This window comes from Mobula hypostoma, chromosome X1 (assembly GCF_963921235.1).
Source record: "Mobula hypostoma chromosome X1, sMobHyp1.1, whole genome shotgun sequence".
NCBI classification, from domain to species: Eukaryota; Metazoa; Chordata; class Chondrichthyes; order Myliobatiformes; family Myliobatidae; genus Mobula; species Mobula hypostoma.
In genome coordinates this window covers 5,778,899-5,797,465 of record NC_086128.1, presented here as the reverse complement: position 1 = coordinate 5,797,465, position 18,567 = coordinate 5,778,899, and the positions used below count along the sequence as shown (strand labels likewise).

Below are 18,567 nucleotides of genomic sequence, written 5' to 3'. Positions count from 1 at the left end.
GGGAGTGTAGTTGCAGGATTAAGTTCTTATCAGTTTTCATACATTCACAGTCTAACCATAACTACAACAAATTTACATGCTATACTTTAATGGTGGCCAACATTAAAGCACCTTTGGGCTTTAGTAGATTTACATTTGTCTCTGGGTATCTATATAAACTGGGGCATTTTAATGTTTTTAAAATACAATTTTAGGCCACTCTCCAGTTAGAAAAGAAAATGCTTTCTCTTCACTCAGTAAATATAATAAAACATTCAAATAGAGACAAAGGAATAATGAGCAAGGATGCCAGTTAGGCTTTTTTTTAATTACTATATGGCAGATAGTTTTTAAAGTATATGCAGGCCAAACAAGAGATGTTTCTGTGGAAAGTTGTCACAGTCTGATGCACAGTCAACAAACAGCTTGCTTCAGTCAAGAGCAGTTCACATCACATATTTTCATCAAACACAAACTGATGGTCTTTAGGTACTGATACACAATGGGACACCACTTTTATAATATGCCATTGCCACACTGAACACATCTGGAGACCATCAAGACTGAAAAAACAAGTTTGTTGTTTTATAATGAATACAGGCTCAAACAGCAATAATGAAAATATTTAGAGGCGACATTTTAAATATATCCCCATTTTCCCTCAAGCTCCCTGCATATTTTGACTTTTCTTTGAAAGTGATCATTGTGTAAACTCCAGTAGGTAGGGATTGGGATATCTTGCACACTTGCTGAGCAGCACTGCTTGGGACCCATCATTTGAGCTGTGGCAGATGGTTAGAGTTGACCGTCATCAAATGTCTCAATCTAGGTTGACATTCTCTCACCTAGCACTGTGATTTTAAATTTGTAGTACTGATTTGTACTAATTAACTAATTCTAAGCATGATCTAGTAAAGGTCTAAAATTTAAAATCTGTACTGATTAACCCTCCCATGTTGACTCAACTGACAGTGTTTCTGACTTATGGAAACTGGGTTACACTTAGTTCTCAGAACCTTTAGGTAACCCAGGGAGTATATATAATTTAAAAAGAACCATTCTTCTACTCAGAGGAAGATCATCTGGTGCAATTTCTGTGATCTGGCAATGGTCAGGTCAAGTGTGACAGACTAGTGAGCTTTGACCTGTATTATCTAAAATTGCTTGTATTGCAATTACAACCTTCTGCCAGTGGTGTCACTGTGTGGCCATTGTTGGCCAATTGCTCAAAGCAGGGTGCCACATCTAATTGTTTTCTGAGTAACATTTGCTTATTTACTTATTTTTAGATACAGTGAGGAATTGGCCCTCGAACCCTCACCACCAAGCAACCCCCAACAATCCCTGACTTGATGCTAATCTAATCACGGGACAATTTACAATGACTAATTAACCAACTAACTGTTACATCTTTGGACTGTGGGAGGAAACTGAAGCACCCAAGAAAAACCTACAGATTCCACGGGGAGAATGTACAGTTGTCAGGGCTGAGCTCCGAACTCCAACGCCGTGAACAATGCTGAATGAGGAAGAAATACTGGCAGGATACATTATTGGGGGGAACGAGGGGGAAATCTCTCTTACTTTTTTCAAAACCTTAACATAAGGTCTAGCTGAGTGGACACGAACCACAGAAATCAGCCTTGGAATGGATTTGGAATTGGTGGAACTCTGGAATAGGGACTTCTTCCCCTTTGAACTTAAGAAACTGGGAAATTGCACAGAGGCTAGCCAGTTTCTGAAGCACAACTTATGTCACTGTTCACGGCATTCCTAGAATTCAACCTTTGACAGTCAAGGATTAACAGATTACATTGGGAAGTGCTGGTTTTGAAGCCACCACAGCAAATATCTGCAATTATTTAACTTTTTTTTTGAAGAAGGGAAAAATATTGGGGTGGCAGTGCTGAGAGGAGATAACTGCCAAAAAGTAGCTTCCTGGTTAAAAACATTTTAATCAATGTACAGAGTGACTGAAATATTCTTCTATTCCAGGTACAAGAATATAAAGTTCATTGATATGCAGTATTTTATTCACTATAACTAGAATTAATAGCCTTCATCACGACTTTGATCAGTCTTCCTGTCAGAAACAATTGGAAGCTTTATTGCTAAGTGTGCACACTAAAATTGTTCATTGAGATCAGTTGTCCAAATTTGGTCCTGTAAAAGGTTTGAGGCAGGCTGAAGGGAGGGGAACGATTCTGAAAGCAATGAGCCAGACAGATTTGGCCAGCTTCTCAAGGAATTACTGACTGGTTCCTGTAGAAGACTGCATCACAAAGGCATCTGCTCATGTCAAGTATTTAACTGCCAAGACCATGATAATGCAGGTAACAATCATTCCACCGATCATGATGAATTTGTCCTGGAAGGCCCGTTTCTCAATCAGACGCATCACAGTATTTGACATTCCCAACATATTTGCCACATCTAGGACCTTCTTTTGTGCTCCCTGTAATGAAAGAACATAATTATTAGACACCTTTGCAATTATTGTAATTTCTTAAATTAACAACTCAGGTGTATCTTGTTTGAGGGTATTTCTCCTGACATTCTTCTCAATATTTACGTGTTCTTCAACAACAGTCAAAGATTCAGTTTGCATGTATACTACAAGTTATTTGTGAATCGCTTCCAACAGTAATTGGCTGTCAATGGCTGAACAGTATAACCACTGCAAGTTTTCATAATAAAATATTTATAAAAAAGAAAGAAGGTATGAGCCTTAAACAGGAGCTGGAACAGGTCAACTTACTTACAAAAAAGAGAACATCCAAGCAACACGCACAAAATGCTGGAGGAACTCAGTAGGCCAGGCAGCATCTATGGTTGAAGGGTCTCGTACCAAAACATTGACTGTTTACTCTTTTCCATGGATGCTGCCTGGCCTGCTGAGCTCCACCAGCATTTTGTGCGTGTTGTATCAACTCATGTACACCCTAGTTTCAGTTAGACTACATTTGATCACAAAAGAAAGAGCATGAACAAAGTAATACACACACAACCACACACAGTACATTGGCGTGGATTCATCCTTTGAAGATCAATTAACACATCACTCAGGGGAATCCACTGTCTGGGAAGATTCAGCTGTTTTGTCAGGGCTCTGGTAGTGAGCTGTTTAAGATGAGAGGAGCGTACGCACACAGCCAAGTTTGCACTTATCAAGGCACTGAACTTATTACACTGCAAGAATGTCTCAAGAACGGCAAAGAGGCCCAGCTGGTAGAACCTGGAGAGCTGCATTAAATCCCAACCTTGGGTGCTGTCCCTGTGGAGACTGTATGGACTCTCTGCAACCAAATGGGTTTCCTTCAAGGTCTCTAAGTTTCTTCCTATATCCTAAAGGTGAGCAAAATTAACCATTTTCTAATTTCAAAGCGATGACCTGCTAACTACATATTGAATGCATTTTTGCAATTGGAGTCTTTCCTGTTTTTTTACACACAGCCTTGTACTCATCCACAGATGGAATTCTGAGTGTTACAGGTTATAATTTATATCAACCTATGACTGTACCTTTTGCAGTGGGAAATTAATATATAGGTGAATGATAGAACCTGGGTGTGCTGATAGAACACAGGGAAAATGGGTTTAATGGTTGGCGGGGACTTGGTGAACCAAAAGTGCCTGTTTCCAACCTGTATCCGTGACTCTATATACAGCTGTCAAAAGAAAATCACGTTGGTGGCTAAAATAAATGATAGCATTCAGAAATGATGCTGCAGAGATTGGATGGCAGAGTGGAGATACATCTCTACCAAAGAAGATGCAAGGCGTTCCTTTCCTCCACTAGCCTGCAGGTCACCCTTGGGCAAGGTGTAGCACCTGCTTAGCCACCCCCACCCCCTCACCACTGATCAGGGTCATGTGAAGTCATGGAAGCAGGTGATGGATGGTCATATGAGCAGCTGGTGCATATCACAAGTCCTGGTTATCCAACCACTGACATCAGGCAGACAATCTCTGAAGAGTGTTGAATAATGGCTGGGGTCCCCTATCTTGCCCAGAAAGTGGCAATGGCAAACTACTTCTGTAGAAAAAATTACCAAGACCATGATCGTTACATCAATTAGACATGGCACATGATGATGATGCTGCAGAGGTGATTCTGAAATATGACCAGATGAAAAGAAAGCTTTTTTATCTGATAGTTAGGGAGCTGATAAGAAATAACATAGATAAGTTGATTTCATGAGGCAGAATTAAATCATGTTACACACAACTTTGAAATGAGATTTACAATTATTTTTGAACAGACACCAACAATCAGACTGCTTGTTTAAACATTTCATACATTTGGTATTTAGATTTGTGAAGTCATATTTCCTCATGCTACCAAAACAGCATTTAATTTGCTTCTATTCGTTTGTAAAGTTAAGATTCAATTTAGCACACCGGTACATGAAATGCTTCAGTAAAGCGGGACCTTCACATCTATTAGATTGCTTTAGTTATCAGCAGAATCACATTATATTATAAGGTCATTAAGTAAATCAATTTGCAGACTTCCTGCTGTTAAAACTAATTTTGGCAAATCTTCATTCGTTCTTGTTGAGGTTCAATTATGTAAGTCTATATTCATCAAATACAATTATCTCCAAATCTACATTTATTTAAAGCAAACAAAAATGCCAATTTTTCCCACTGCAAAAGGTACAGTCATGGGTTGATATAAATTATAACCTGTAACACTCAGAATTCCATCTGTGGATAAGTACAAGGCTGTGTTTAAAAGAACAGGAAAGACTCCAATAGCAAAAATGCATTCAATATGTAGTTAGCAGGTCATCGCTTTGAAATTAGAAAATAGTTAAACAACGCTGCACCAGGAACTATATCATACTGTCCTACGGAATATCTTACTGAAATTATGTGCTCTTCTGAATTTATCAAGTTGATATAAAGCAGTCATTAATAAGTCTCAATGGCATTTGGGATTCTACATAAATCACAATTTTTCCTTACCCCCACAACCAAAATTTAAAATGCTAAGAGGCTACAATACAATAAAACTGTATTAGTAAAAAGAACAGGCACAAACAGCAGGTGAAATCAGAATCAGGTTGAATATCACCAGCATATGTCGTGAAATTTGAGCAGTACATTGCAATACATAATAACAAAAACTGTGAATCACACTAAATATAGATACTAGTTAAATAAGTAATGCAAAAAAGTAATGAGGTCATGTTCATGATTCAATGTCCATTCAGAAATCTGATGGCAGAGGGGAAGAAGTTGTTCCTGAAACATTGAGTGTGTGTCTTCGGGCTCCTGTACCTCATTCTTGATGGTAGCAATGAGAAGAGGGCACATCTTGGGTGATGAGGATCCTTAATGATGGATGCTGCCTTTTTGAGGCATCGCTCCTTGAAGATGTGCTGGATGCTATGGAGGCTGGTGTCCATGATGAAGCTGACTGAGTTCACAACTTACTGCAGCTTCTTTTGATCTTGTGCAGATGGTGATGCAGCCGTAAGAATGCTTACTTGCATACAAACTTTATACATACTAGGGTGGCACAGAATGGCAGCAAGTTAAGCTGCTGCTTCATAGCACCAGTAACCGAGTTTGAATTGTGACCTTAGGCTCTGTCAGTGTGAAGTTCATAGATTTTCCATGCAAATGCATGAGCTTCTTCAGCATTCTCCAGTTTCCTCCCACATCCCCTAGTGTGTAGGTAAGTGCTACAATTTGGAAGTTGATGATATTATGGGTAAAATTTTAAAAAGTGGATTAATGATCATTTAACATAAATAGATGGGTGATGTTCCAGTGTGGTCTGATTCCCTGCTGTCGCCTTTTGTAACTCTAACTCTTACTCTGACTTTATATCAGAGCCTGCAAGGAGCCACCATCCTTCCCACAGGTCCCATTGACACAGATGCTCTTCTCTAGCCTCAAAGCCTGTGTGTTCACAAACACCAGATATAGTTTTCTGCTGTTGTGCACTTGGTAAATGCACTTCTTTTAGACACACACACACACTCACAAACATTGCCTTGTCACTCTGTTGTCATTGCGCTGAGCATACACACTTCAAAGTCTTTCCGGGTATATTCTTACGCTCGGGTTGGCTTTATGATGCCTTTCCCGCCATACACAGCGGAATATTCCATTTCTTTAGCAATGGGGATGTGTAAATGTGTATATGGTGTGTATATACTGTATTTAAGATAGATACTTCTGTTTATTTTGTTATATGATCATAACTAGATTGTGGGGTGCACCATATTCTGGTTCATGTGTAGTCTTAAGTTAACTTTGCTGGTAACTAAGACAGTATGGCTTAGTGTTGATTTAATTCTGGCTCATCGGGGGCGGGGTGGAGCGAGGGGAGGGGGGAAGAGGGGGAGAGGAAGAGACGGGGAAGAGGTAGAAGCTGCCAGGAGTTCGCACTGGCCAAAATTAGTATGGAGTTATTATTGTGTTTTCTGGCAGATCTGTTTGTAAATATTAGCAGTTTTGAGTACTTTTTGCTAATTTTTGTATGTTTACTTCTGACGCACCTAATAAACACCTTTGCATTAAAGTGCTAAGCGACTCCAGCCAATTTTCCTTTGGTCACAAGCTACCTATCTAACAGTTTCTATTAATGACTTATCATTCTGCTTTGCAGGTACCATCATCTCAGGATTTTGTACCTTACAACTGACAGTGGCCACAGAGGTGACATCATTCAGGGATATTATAGGTAAGGTTCATTTAGCAATATTCTGTCATATTTGGGTATGAACTATGGCTTTTCCAACTTGGAAGGCAGGGAACTATGGACCAGTTGATTTAATATCCATTACTGGCAAGATGCCAGAGTCAATAATCACAGAAAAAATCACTGATCATTAAAGAAAGCTCAGTATAATTACACCTAGTCACATGGAAAGCTTTGGCACATTTGGTTAAATTGTTTGAGAATGTAACATGGAGAGTTGATAGGAACATGAACCTGTAGATATATAGCATTTAGGTTTCCAAAAGGAATTTGACAAGATGCAAAATAGAGACTGGTACATAAATTAAGGGCTCAAGATATTGGAGAAAGTGTATTAGCACAGAATGAAAATTGGCTGTCACATGAAAAGCAGAGTTAGAATAAATGGACCTCTTTTCAGCTAGAGCAGGGTTCTGTACCTACGGTGCACAGACCCATTGCTTAACGGTATTGGTCCATGGCGCAAAGAAGGTTGGGAACCCCTGAGCTGGAGGGATATAATGGTGGAATGCCCGAGGGATTAGATCTTGGCCCTCAATGACCCAGTGATGGGAAAGAAATTAAAGGTTTCCAAGTCCACCATGATATGAAAATTCTGATGAATGCTTAGGATTCTACAACAGGATAAAGACAAATTTGAGTAACTGGGCCAAAACCTGGCAAGTGGAGTTGGAAGGTGGGAAAATGTAACATCATGCACTTCAGTAAGAGCAAACAAAATGCAGATTATCTAAAAGTTCAGAAGGATCAAAGTGTTCTAGTGTATGAATTATAAAAATTCACAGGCAGGTCCAACAAGTAGCAAATAAAAAGCAAACAGCTTGTTGGCAGTAATTGCAAAGAGGTTTGAATTTAAGGTTAGAGAGGTTTGGTTACAGTTTCACAGGGTGTTGGTGAGGCTACAACTGGAATACCATGTAGTTTTGGTCCCCTTACCTAAAAAAGAAGGATAGTAAATTTGGAGTGACATAGTAAATCACAAACATGAGATAATCTGCAGATGCTGGAAATCAAAGCAACACAGACAAAATGCTGGAGGGACTCAGCAGGAAGTCCTGAAGAAGGGTCTCTGCCGGAAACGTTGACTATTTACTCTTTTCTATAGATGCTGCCTGGCCTGCTGAGTTCCTCCAGCACTTGGTGTGTGTTGCAGGTCACATAGTAAATATTTTAAAATTAACTACGGAACAAATTTGCTCTCTAAAGTTCATGGCAGAAATACTCAGTGCAAAAAGGGTGCTCCAGTTACTTCCCACATCCCAAACCTGTACAGGCTACGAGGTTAACTGACCACTGTAGATTCCAGTAATTGGTGGAATATGGGGGGAGTTGATGGGATTAACGTAGGTTTAGTGATTGCTGATCTACATGGGCTCAGTGGTCCAAGGGCCTGCTTCTATGCTGTATATCTCTGTAATTCATTGCTCGACAGAAATGGATTCAGATCACCCACACAACACACCCACCAACTAAAATGTCAACTGTTTATTCTCCTCAATAGGCACTGCCTGACCTGCTGAGTTCCTCAGGTATTTTGCGTGTAATGCTTTCTACACTTTAGCTGACTGGAACTGGGTGCAACCCAATTACTGCCCAAGTTGCAATTTACTTGATAGCATGATATACAAACCAAACTGCTACAAGGGCAACAGTCAGATTGTGCACAGTTCTAGACAGCTCAAATACAGGACCGACTTAGTGTTGTTTGGATGAGATGAATCTATTCCTCTGTTCACTGGCACGTCATCCTACAGCAAATCTATTTTATTTGGCAACTGATAAACAGTCTCTTGCTTTACATTGATGTAGGGATAAATCCTTACACATGAAGAAAGGTGTTTTGCAGAGATTCAGCTAATGACTGGATTCATCTGAAAGAAACAGAATCAATATTTCAAGATGGAAAAGAGCGTTGCAGCTTCTGGGGATTAAGGGAGTGGAAGATGTCATCAGTGTGTTTACTACGCTGATAAGCATGCCAGTCGGAAAACTAATCAAATAGTCTTCCTTAAAAAACGTGGCTGTACTGACAGCCAAGTTAGGAGGTAAAATAAAAGTGGTAACCAATTTCTTGCATTTCAAAAATAACCAATTTTCAACTGAATACAATGGAAGTAAACATCAGGGCACACTTTTGTTAAATGAACCATTGACAGAAACAGCAAATTTTGTTGTAGCCATCTAAATGTCATTAAATGCTATCTGTTGCTTGTATAGTTTAGAGTTTAGATCATTTCTACACAGCCCAAGGACACAGATGTTTTCTATCTGGAGGAAGGCACTTCGGAATGGATGCTTAAACCAGCAGTGTGGGAACCAAGCTCTGGTGATCAGTAGATAGCCTGGATCTGAACCATCCAATTACAAATTAGCACCAAATCCAAAACATCTTTTTTTGAAGAAGGGTGGGGTGAACACAAAGCATGCATTCTGTTTCTCATACCATTGAATTGAATAGTCAGGGCATAGAAATTGGCAGGGATATCTTAACCAGCTGTGGAAGCTGCAATGTAAGTAATTCTCAACTCTCTGATAGAGGCGGGCAGAGCTTGTATTTCTTGCAGCTCTAGTCACCGCTCTTCAGTTCCCAGGGACCACACCTTAGATAAAAAGGCTGACATGTTTTCCAGTGGCAGCCAACACAGATAGAGAAACGGGCAATCATAGACAGGGAATCTAACTGAAGTGAATGTTGAACAAACAAAAAAAACCCAAGTCACTTTCACGGAGCCACCTTCACAATTAGGAAGGCTTTTTGCACACACTTCAATAGAAAGAAATTCAGACTTCAGGTTATCATTTGTATTTATAATCTGTAAAATGCCTATAAAACTTAAGTACAGTAATTGAGCAGTACACTTAAGAAGCAATGGAATGTAACATTGCTTGATAAGCAATACTGTAATCATTTTTAAATATGTATAAAATCACCCTTATCAACAAGGTTGATAGAACAGGAGAAGTGGACTTCTCAAAGTTTGATATTCCTGATGTACGCCAAATTTGTCAAAACAGGCTCCAAAGTAACCATCACTCAAGTGCTCTGTGTGTGTGTATATATATATATATATATATATATATATATATATATATATACGTACGCACGCACGCTAATGTTACTCAGTGCAAAGGGTACTTCCGTTTCCTCCTACATTCCAAACCAGTACAGGTTGCTAGGTTAACTGACCACTACAGATTGGCCCGCAATTGGTAGAATCTGGAGAGACTTGATGGGAATGTGGGAGATTGGGATTCAAGTAGATTTTCAAGTCCAGCCACAAATTCTCAGTTGGATTGAGGTCTGGACTCAGATTTTGCCACTCCAGGACATTAACTTTGTTGTTTTTGAATTGCATTGAATTTATTTAAATCTTATATCCGTCCCACAACATGAAGGAGTAAAATTCTTTGTGTTATGACTCTGTTGTAATGTACAGTCATGAGAATTTAAAAGTCTAATGGCCTGTAGAAAGAAGCTGTCCCGTAGCCTCTTGGTCATGGTTTTAATACTGCAGTACTGTTTGCCAGACAGAAGCAGCTGAACCAGTTTATGGTTGGGGTGACTGGTGTCCCTGATGATCTTCCAGGCCTTCTTTCTGCACCTGCTGCTGTAAGTGTCCTCAATGGAGGGAAGTTCACATCCACATAAAATGCTGGAGGAACTCAGCAGGCCAGGCAGCATCTATAGAAAAAAGTACAGTCAACACTTCAGGCTGAAACGCCTCGGCAGGACTGGCGAGAAAATGCTGAGGAGCCAGTTCTACCAAAGGGTTTCAGCCCAAAACGTTGACTGTACTTTTTTCCATTAATGCTGCCTGGCTTGCTGAGTTTCTCCAGCATTTTGTGTGTGTTGCTTGGATTTCCAGCATCTGCAAATTTTCTCTTGTTCACATCCACAGATGCTATTTCGATCAGCGACCTACAGGAAAGATGTAAATAAGGTTGAAAGAGTACAAGGAAAAGTTACAAGGATATTGCCAGGTCTGGAGGAGCTGAGTTATAAGGTGAAATTGAATAGGTTAGGACTTCATTCCTTGGAATGTGGAAGATTGAAGGGAGACTTGATAGAGGTATACAAAATAATGAGTATAGATAGAGCAAATGCAAGTAGGCTTTTTCTGGGGCTACAACTAGAGGTCATGGGTTAAGGGTGAAAAGTGCAAAGTTTAAGGGGAACATGAGGGGAAACCTCTTCACTCAGACGGTTACGAGAGTGTGGAATAAGCTGCCAATGCAAATGGTGGACAGGAGCTCAATTTCAACACTTAAGAGCAGTTTGGATAGGTACATGGATGGTAGAGCTATGGAGGGCTATGCAGCTGCAGGTCAATGCAAATAGGCAATTTAAATGGTTCGGCATGGTAAATGAGCCAAAGGGCCTGTTTCATATGTTATATCTCAATACGCAGAGTACAAGAAATAGGTGGATGATCTTGTTGCACTACTACAGACTTCAGCTATGATGCTGTGGCCATTACTGAATCTTAGCTGAAGGATGGTTGAAGTTGGGAGCTGAATGTCCAAGGTTACACATTGTGTCAGAGGGATAGGAAGGTAGGCAGAGGGGGTGGGATGGCTCTGCTGGTAAAGAATGGCATCAAATCAATAGAAAGATATGACAGAGGATCGGAAGATGTTGAATCCTTGTGGGTTGAGTTAAGACACTGCAAATGTAAAAGGATTCTGATGGCAGTTATATACAGGCCTCCCAATAGCAACTGGGATGTGGGCCACAGATTACAACAGGAAATAAAAAAAGGGAAATTATCTGATAGTCATGGGAGATTTCAACATGCAGGTCGATTGGGAAAATCAGGTTGGTAATGAATCTCAAGAGAGTTAGTTTGTTGAATGCCTATGAGTTGGCTTTTTAGAGCAGTTTGTAGTTGAGCCTACTAAGGGATCAACTATACTGGATTAGGTGTTATGCAATAAACCAGAGGTGATTAGGGAGTTTAAGGTAAAAGAACCTTTAGGAGACACAGATCACAATATGACTGAGCTGAACTTGAAATTTGATAATGGAGAATGTAAAGACTGATATAGCAGTATTTCAGTGAAGTAAAGGAAATTACAGTGGTATGAGAGTTGGTCAAAGTAAATTGGAAGGAGATGCTGACAGGGATGACAGCAGAGCAGCAATGGCATGAGTTTCTAAGAAAAATGAAGAAGGTGCAGGATAGATGTATTCCAAAAACAAAGAAGTACTCAAATGGCAAAATAGTACAACCATGACAGACAAGGGAAGTCAAAGCTAATGTAAAAGCAAAAGAGCAGGCATACAACAAAGCAAAAATTAGCAGGAAGATAGAGGATTGGGAAACTTTTAAAAACCTACAGAGAGAAACTAAAAGAATCATTAGGAGAGAAAAGAGGAAATATGAAGGCAAGCTAGCAAACACTATCAAGGTGGATAGTAAAAGCTTTTTCAAGTATATAAAAATAAAAGGGAGATGAGAATGGATATAGGACTGCTAGAAAATGAGGCCAGAGACATTACAACAGGGAAGAAAGAGATGGCAGGTGAACTAAATGAGTATTTTGCATCAGTCTTCACTGTGGGAGACACTAACAGTGTGCCAGATGATGAGGGGTGTGAGGGAAGAGAAGTGGGTGCAGTTACTATTATAAGGGAGATGGTGCTCAAAAAGCTGATAGACCCAAGGGTAGATAAGTCACCCAAACCAGATGAACTGCACCTTAGTGTTCTGAAAGAGGTAGCTGTAGAGACTGTGCCGGCATTAGTAACCATCTTTCAAAAATCATTGGACTCCGGCATGGTGTCAGAGGACTGGAAAATTGCAAATGTCACTCCACTCTTTAAGAAAGGACGAAGGCAACAGAAAGGAAATTATAGACCAGTTAATCTGATCTCAGTGGTTGGGAAGATGTTGGAGTCAATTGTTAAGGATGAGGTTATGGTGACACAGGACAAGATAGGACAAAGTCAGCGTAGCTTCCTTAAGGGAAAATCTTGCCTGACAAACCTTTTGGAATTCTTTGAGGAGATTACAAGTAGAATAGATAAAGGGGAAACAGTGGACGTTCTATACTTAGACTTTCAGAAGGCCTTTGAAAAGGTGCCACACGCAAGGCTGCTTACCAAGTTAAGAGCTCGTGGTATTACAGGAAAGTTACTAGTATGGTTAGAGCATTGGCTGATTGGTAGAAGGCAGCAGGTAGGAATAAAAGGATCTTTTTCTGGTTGGCTGCCAGTGACTAGTGGTGTTCCACAGGGGTCAGTGTTGGGACTGCTACTTTTTAATGCTTTCTACAGGGGCACACCTGATAGCATCCTGACTGGCTGCATCACTGCCTGGTATGGAAACTGTACTTCCCTCGATCGCAGGACTCTGCAGAGAGTGGTGTGGACAGCCTAGTGCATCTGTAGATGTGGACTTCCCACTATTCAGGACATTTACAGGGACAGGTGTGCAAAAAGGGCCCAAAGGATCATTGGGGACCAGACTCACCCCAACCACAAACTGCTCCAACTGCTACCATCCGGGAAACGGTACCGCAGCATAAAAGCCAGGACCAACAGGCTCCGGGACAGCTTCTTCCACCAGGTCATCAGACTGATTAATTCCTGCTGACGCAACTGTATTTCTATGTTATATTGACTGTCCTGCTGGACATGTTATTTATTACAAATTACTATAAATTGCACATTTAGATGGAGACAAAACTAAAGATTTTTACTCCTCATGTATGTGACGGATGTAAAAGATAAAGTCAATTCAATTCAATATCGATGACTTAGATGATGGAATAGATGGCTTTGTTGCCAAGTTTGCAGATGATACGAAGAATGGTGGAGAGTCAGGAAGTGTTGAAGATACAGGTAGGCTGCAGAAGGACTGGTTAGAGCACTGGTTGATTGGTAGGAAGCAGTGAGTGGGAATAAAAGGATCCTTTTCTGGTTGGCTGCCAGTGATTAGTGGTGTTCTGTAGGCTTTGGTGTTAGAACTGCTTCTTTTGTTGCCAAGTTTGTAGATGATACAAAGATTGGTGGAGGGGCAGGTAGTGCTGAGGAAACAGGAAGGCTGTAGCTTGACTTATAAAAGATCAGGAGAATGGGCAAGAAAGTGGCAAATGAAATACAATGTCGGAAAATGCATGGTCATGCACTTTGGTAAGAGAAATAAATATGCAGACTATTTTTAAACAGGGAGAAAATCCAAAAATCTAAAATGCAAAGGGACTTGGGAGTTCTTGTGCAGAACAACCTAAAGGTTAACTTACAGATAGAGTCGGTGGTGAGGAAGGCAAATGCAATGTTAGCATTCTTTTCAAGAGGTCTAGAATACAAGAGCAAAGATGTGATGCTGAGGCTTTATAAGGCACTGATGAGATCTCACCTTGAGTATTGTAAACAGTTTTGGGTCCCTCATCTTAGAAAAGATGTGCTGGCATTGGAGAGGGTCCAGAGGAGGTTCAAAAGGATTATTCTGGAAATGAGAGGGTTATCATACGAGGAACATTTGCTGGCTCTGAGCGGCTCTGAGCCTGTACTCGCTGGAATTTAGAAGGATAAGGAGGGATCTCATTGAAACCTTTCGAATGTTGAAAGGCCTAGAAGGAGTAGATGTGGAAAGGATGTTTCCCATGGAGAGAAAACATGATAGAAGTGTTCAAAATCATAATTATTAAGATGGATGCCAGCTGCTACTTCAGAATTAATCTATCAACAAGGACACGGGCCCCGCAGGTGGAGTCTGGTTAAGGGGATATTTTAGACTAACATCAGGAAGCATTTCTTTACACAGTGAGTTGTGGACACATGGAACAAACCACCTAGTTATGTAGCTGAGAGCAGTACCTCAGAGACTTTCAAATCTAAACTCGACAGCTATTTTGACACACTATGTGAATAGGAACTTGGCAAGCTTTAATGGGCTGAATGGCCTGTCCTTATCAAAAACTTTATATGTTGTAATGCTCTAAATTTTAAAAATAATTTTATGCTTGGGCATTGCTCCTTACAACAAATTCGACCATAATATCAGATCATTATATTGATTGCAGCAAATGTTGGGATCTGCTACACAGCATTTACTTAATGAACACTGCTCCATCCATTGATGGATGAAGCACAATCTGAATCCCTAATGCAGGTTAATACGCGTCGTTGCTTTAGTCAAATGTGCCACCAGTTACAGACTGCTGAACAACAATCAATCTGTTTGGAGAATGTCAGCATGTCGAGGAGATTCTGTGGAAAGAAAAAATATTGAACCAAAATGTCAACAACTCCTTTCCTCCCACAGTGGCTGCATGACTTATTGAGTACCTCCAGCAGATTATTTGTTGTTTCAGATTCCAGCATCTGCAATCTGTTTGTCAGCTCAGCAACAATCCTTAATTGAGGCACAAGTCCAGTAAGCAGATAGACCCAATCAGTTTGGAAATCATTACTAATTGTGAAGCCTTAAAAATTTCTCCCATTGTCACTTGGAGGACTTTGGTTCCAACTCAAAGAAAAAAAGAAATGGGTGAAAAGGAATAATGAATGCAAGCAGATGTGACTAGGAACCGAAGAAGGGAAATAGAGACAGTCAAACCAACAATAGCAATGTAAGGTATAGCACAAATCAGCAATGTAGAGGTGCATGAAATATGTAAAATAATCGTGGAAGATTCTAATCTCTGGGTAGATGACACAATGCAATTTAGCCATAATGGTGATCAGTTACCTCCAGGAGGACTACAACCTTGAGACAGGGTTTGGAGGTTTGTGTGCCTCAATGACCCTGGGAGCTACTTTGGCTGGAGTCAGGGTTTTATGCTTTGGCTCTTGGTAGGGTCATCCATGCCAAACAGGTCAAAGGGTAGAAGACAGATTAAAAGTAGTCCAGCAGTCCTCTAAGTTCGGGGGTTCAGCTCAGGGCTAACAACCCTGACTGGTCAAACAAAATTGTCACAGAAACAGCAATAAAGAATCCTTCTACATCTGAGTGCGACAATATTCTCGAGTCTCCATCCGGGACCTAGAGGACTGACAGTAGTGAAAACTGAAAAGAAGCTACGGACGTGATGAAGGAAGTCCAGAACAGCACCGAAGATGGAGGAGCTTTATTGCTGCCCTAAACACCAGCAGCATAACAGGCAGTAAGTGACCAGTTGACTGTGATGTAATGGGGATTCCAAGAAAAAGATTAGCCAGAACATTTGGGAAAACTCTGCTCCTATTCGAGCTACTGCCTTGAAAATGCTTTATGTCCAGCTGAACGAGCAAGCAAGCATCCACATGATGGCACCTTGAATAATGCAGCACTTGCTCTGTCGCTCCCGGCAGTGTCAGCTTATGCTCGTGTGCTTATGTCTGAGTGGGACTTGAACATACAGCTGGCAAAAGTTGACCAACCACTACCACATGAGCATCCTTGTCACTCAATTTATTTATCAGGCATAACAGTTTGTAAGAACACATATTTTGCAAATTCTAGCAACATCACCTGTTAAAACAGGTGCCAAGAGTGAATGCTGAACACTGTGTACATCAGTCCATCAATCCACTTCCACGGCATCAAACAGTTCACTAATCTTCAAGTATATATCTAGGGCAGTGAAATTAAATGAGACAATAACTTCAGCTCCCAACTGACACGACACACCTTCGCTCTTGATTTCTAATAAAGAGAGAATGCACCTCAGCACTTTATAAAGCCCCAAGCTAAAACTGTATTCTACGTATTCAATGCATTTAATAACATACAGAAGTCTTGCATTGTCTCGAGCCTCTCAGCTCATATACCTTCCCTATTGTTTGCAAGATGGAACAATTTATTAAAAAAAACAGCAAACTCAATGCCCTTTATAAAGACTGTGTCCCTCTTGTATCAGATCAGTTGACCTACATCCAAGGCAATTTCCATTTTTTTCCCTTCAATTTCATTTTATTCAAGTTCCCTTAATTAGCCAGCTCAGCTTCTGTAGTAGAAATTGGATTGGGTGGCACTGTTTTATTAAGTGCTAAATGATCCAAAACCAATTTTGCCTGGAGTGAATTGTCCCATCTCCGGATGAAATTGTGGCAAGTGTAAAACTGGATCAAACACTTCTGCTGCTGACATGATTTGAGTAATGCATATTCCCACTTATATCAACATTACTGGAGCTCAAAGTGCCACATATCAAAGCCACTGCTAAATGGCTGTTAACAACTGTCTGACTGGGCAATTCTAAAGTAGACACACACCTCACTACATTCATCGTGCAACTAACATAGATACGTTTTGCTGCAGATTGTGCTAAGCTCCTCATTCAATGAGTACCTCCCATACTTCAGACATACAGTGTGGCACAGGCCATTCCAGCCCAACGAGCTGCACCAACTCCAAACTCTGATGCCCTGAGCTATAATAGTATTGCATGAACTGCTACATTACCATGGTGCCCATAGTGACACTGGTGCAATAGCGACATGCCCGAGAGCATTTTATGTCCAGAAGCCCTGAATTGGCACCACAGGTCACTCAAACATTTTGGGCCATAAGATAATAACTTGCCAATCTGTGATGTATCCAATCTCAGAGTCTTTACAGACATCTTATCCTATGTGGACAACACCTATCCTCTACTTTCGTGGCTTCCCATACCAAAGGGGCAAAGGGGGTTGCACCTAGGGCTGTGGTGACGCAACAGTCATGAGCGGAGTGAAAAATGCCAGTCCTCTCCTGAAGATGAGAACTATATACTACCTCAGGTTCCTTAAGGTTGTAATACCAGGGTCGGGGAGGGGCTGGAGAAAGAGTATGGGGATGAGGTTCCACCACCTATTAAATGCTCACAACGGCATGCGACTCAAATAGCCTCTGCCCACCAAGAACCGGGCCCACCTCCTGGCTTTCACACATGGCTCAGATACTAAGTTCGGCAGAACAGTTTCTACTGACAAGAGAAGGGGCAAAGGCAGGTTGCTGGCACCGTAAAATCAGTTATTTCAGGCAGATGGGGTGCATCAGCCATGATTGGCAGCTCATCTAGGAGAATGAAGACTCTGATATTAAACCTCCACTACATTGTGGCTATACCCATTCATAGGGAAGGCTTCGGAAGTAAACCCCGAGAGAAAAAGCTGGAGCTGGAGTCTCAAAGGCAGACTTGCGTTGAATTCAACGCTGACTGGCAGCTCCTACAAAACCACTGGTGCCAAACCGTATCGGTCTCTGCCGTCCCTTTGGATTCATCAGCTGCATGGAGAGGGGGAGCCTGCTGCATGGGCAACAGCTTGTTCTCCATATTGTACTGCGCAGGCTTGTGTATCATGAGGATAGCTGGAACATAGACTGGGAAAGGATGAGGAATGTGGATGGAATAACAATACTTGTGTGCTCAAGTGTACTTGCACGTGCATCTGGATAAGTGTGAGACAGCAGTCATTTCACTAGAATGTGACTTACTTTGACGCACAAAGATTGATTCCACACTGATTCACTATTTGGGTATTCTCACATTTCAAGCTACCCATTGCCAATCTCTTCTAATAGTGGCTTGGACAGGTCACCTGCCACTCAACATGAAAGACCTCCCTCTTGGTAAAGTCGTCACCCTCATCCCCTCTCACAAAACCATGGAGCTTTTGCTGCTGTCAGGCTGTTTTGAGAAGTTCACCTTAAGGTGAGAAAGCCTTTCAAGATTACAGTGTAGCAAAATATTAGTAGCTGTGTCAATTAACTCTGGTGCTGTGAAGAACGAAGAGCTTTTATAGTTTCTGTTTGGCTGGAAATCACCTCAACATCATTTCCAAGTGGCTCTTAACCAGAAGTAAAAAACAGACGATGCTGAAACCACTCATCAAGTCGGAAAGGAGACACAGGGTTAACAATTCAGGTCCAAAGTTCTTTGTTAGGCTGAGAAAAACTTCT

The 18,567-nt window shown here is 41.0% G+C and overlaps 1 protein-coding gene across 1 annotated transcript in view; it reads right to left on the bottom strand.

Moving 5' to 3' along the window:
* Positions 1–273: 273 nt before the first annotated feature.
* gosr2 (golgi SNAP receptor complex member 2) overlaps positions 274–18,567 on the bottom strand; it is an 81,000-nt gene continuing 62,706 nt past the window's right edge. Inside the window, exon 6 of the mRNA XM_063037040.1 lies at positions 274–2,434. Coding sequence (XP_062893110.1) covers positions 2,273–2,434 — 162 coding nt within the window. The 3' untranslated portion in view covers positions 274–2,272. The remainder of the gene's footprint in view (positions 2,435–18,567) is intronic.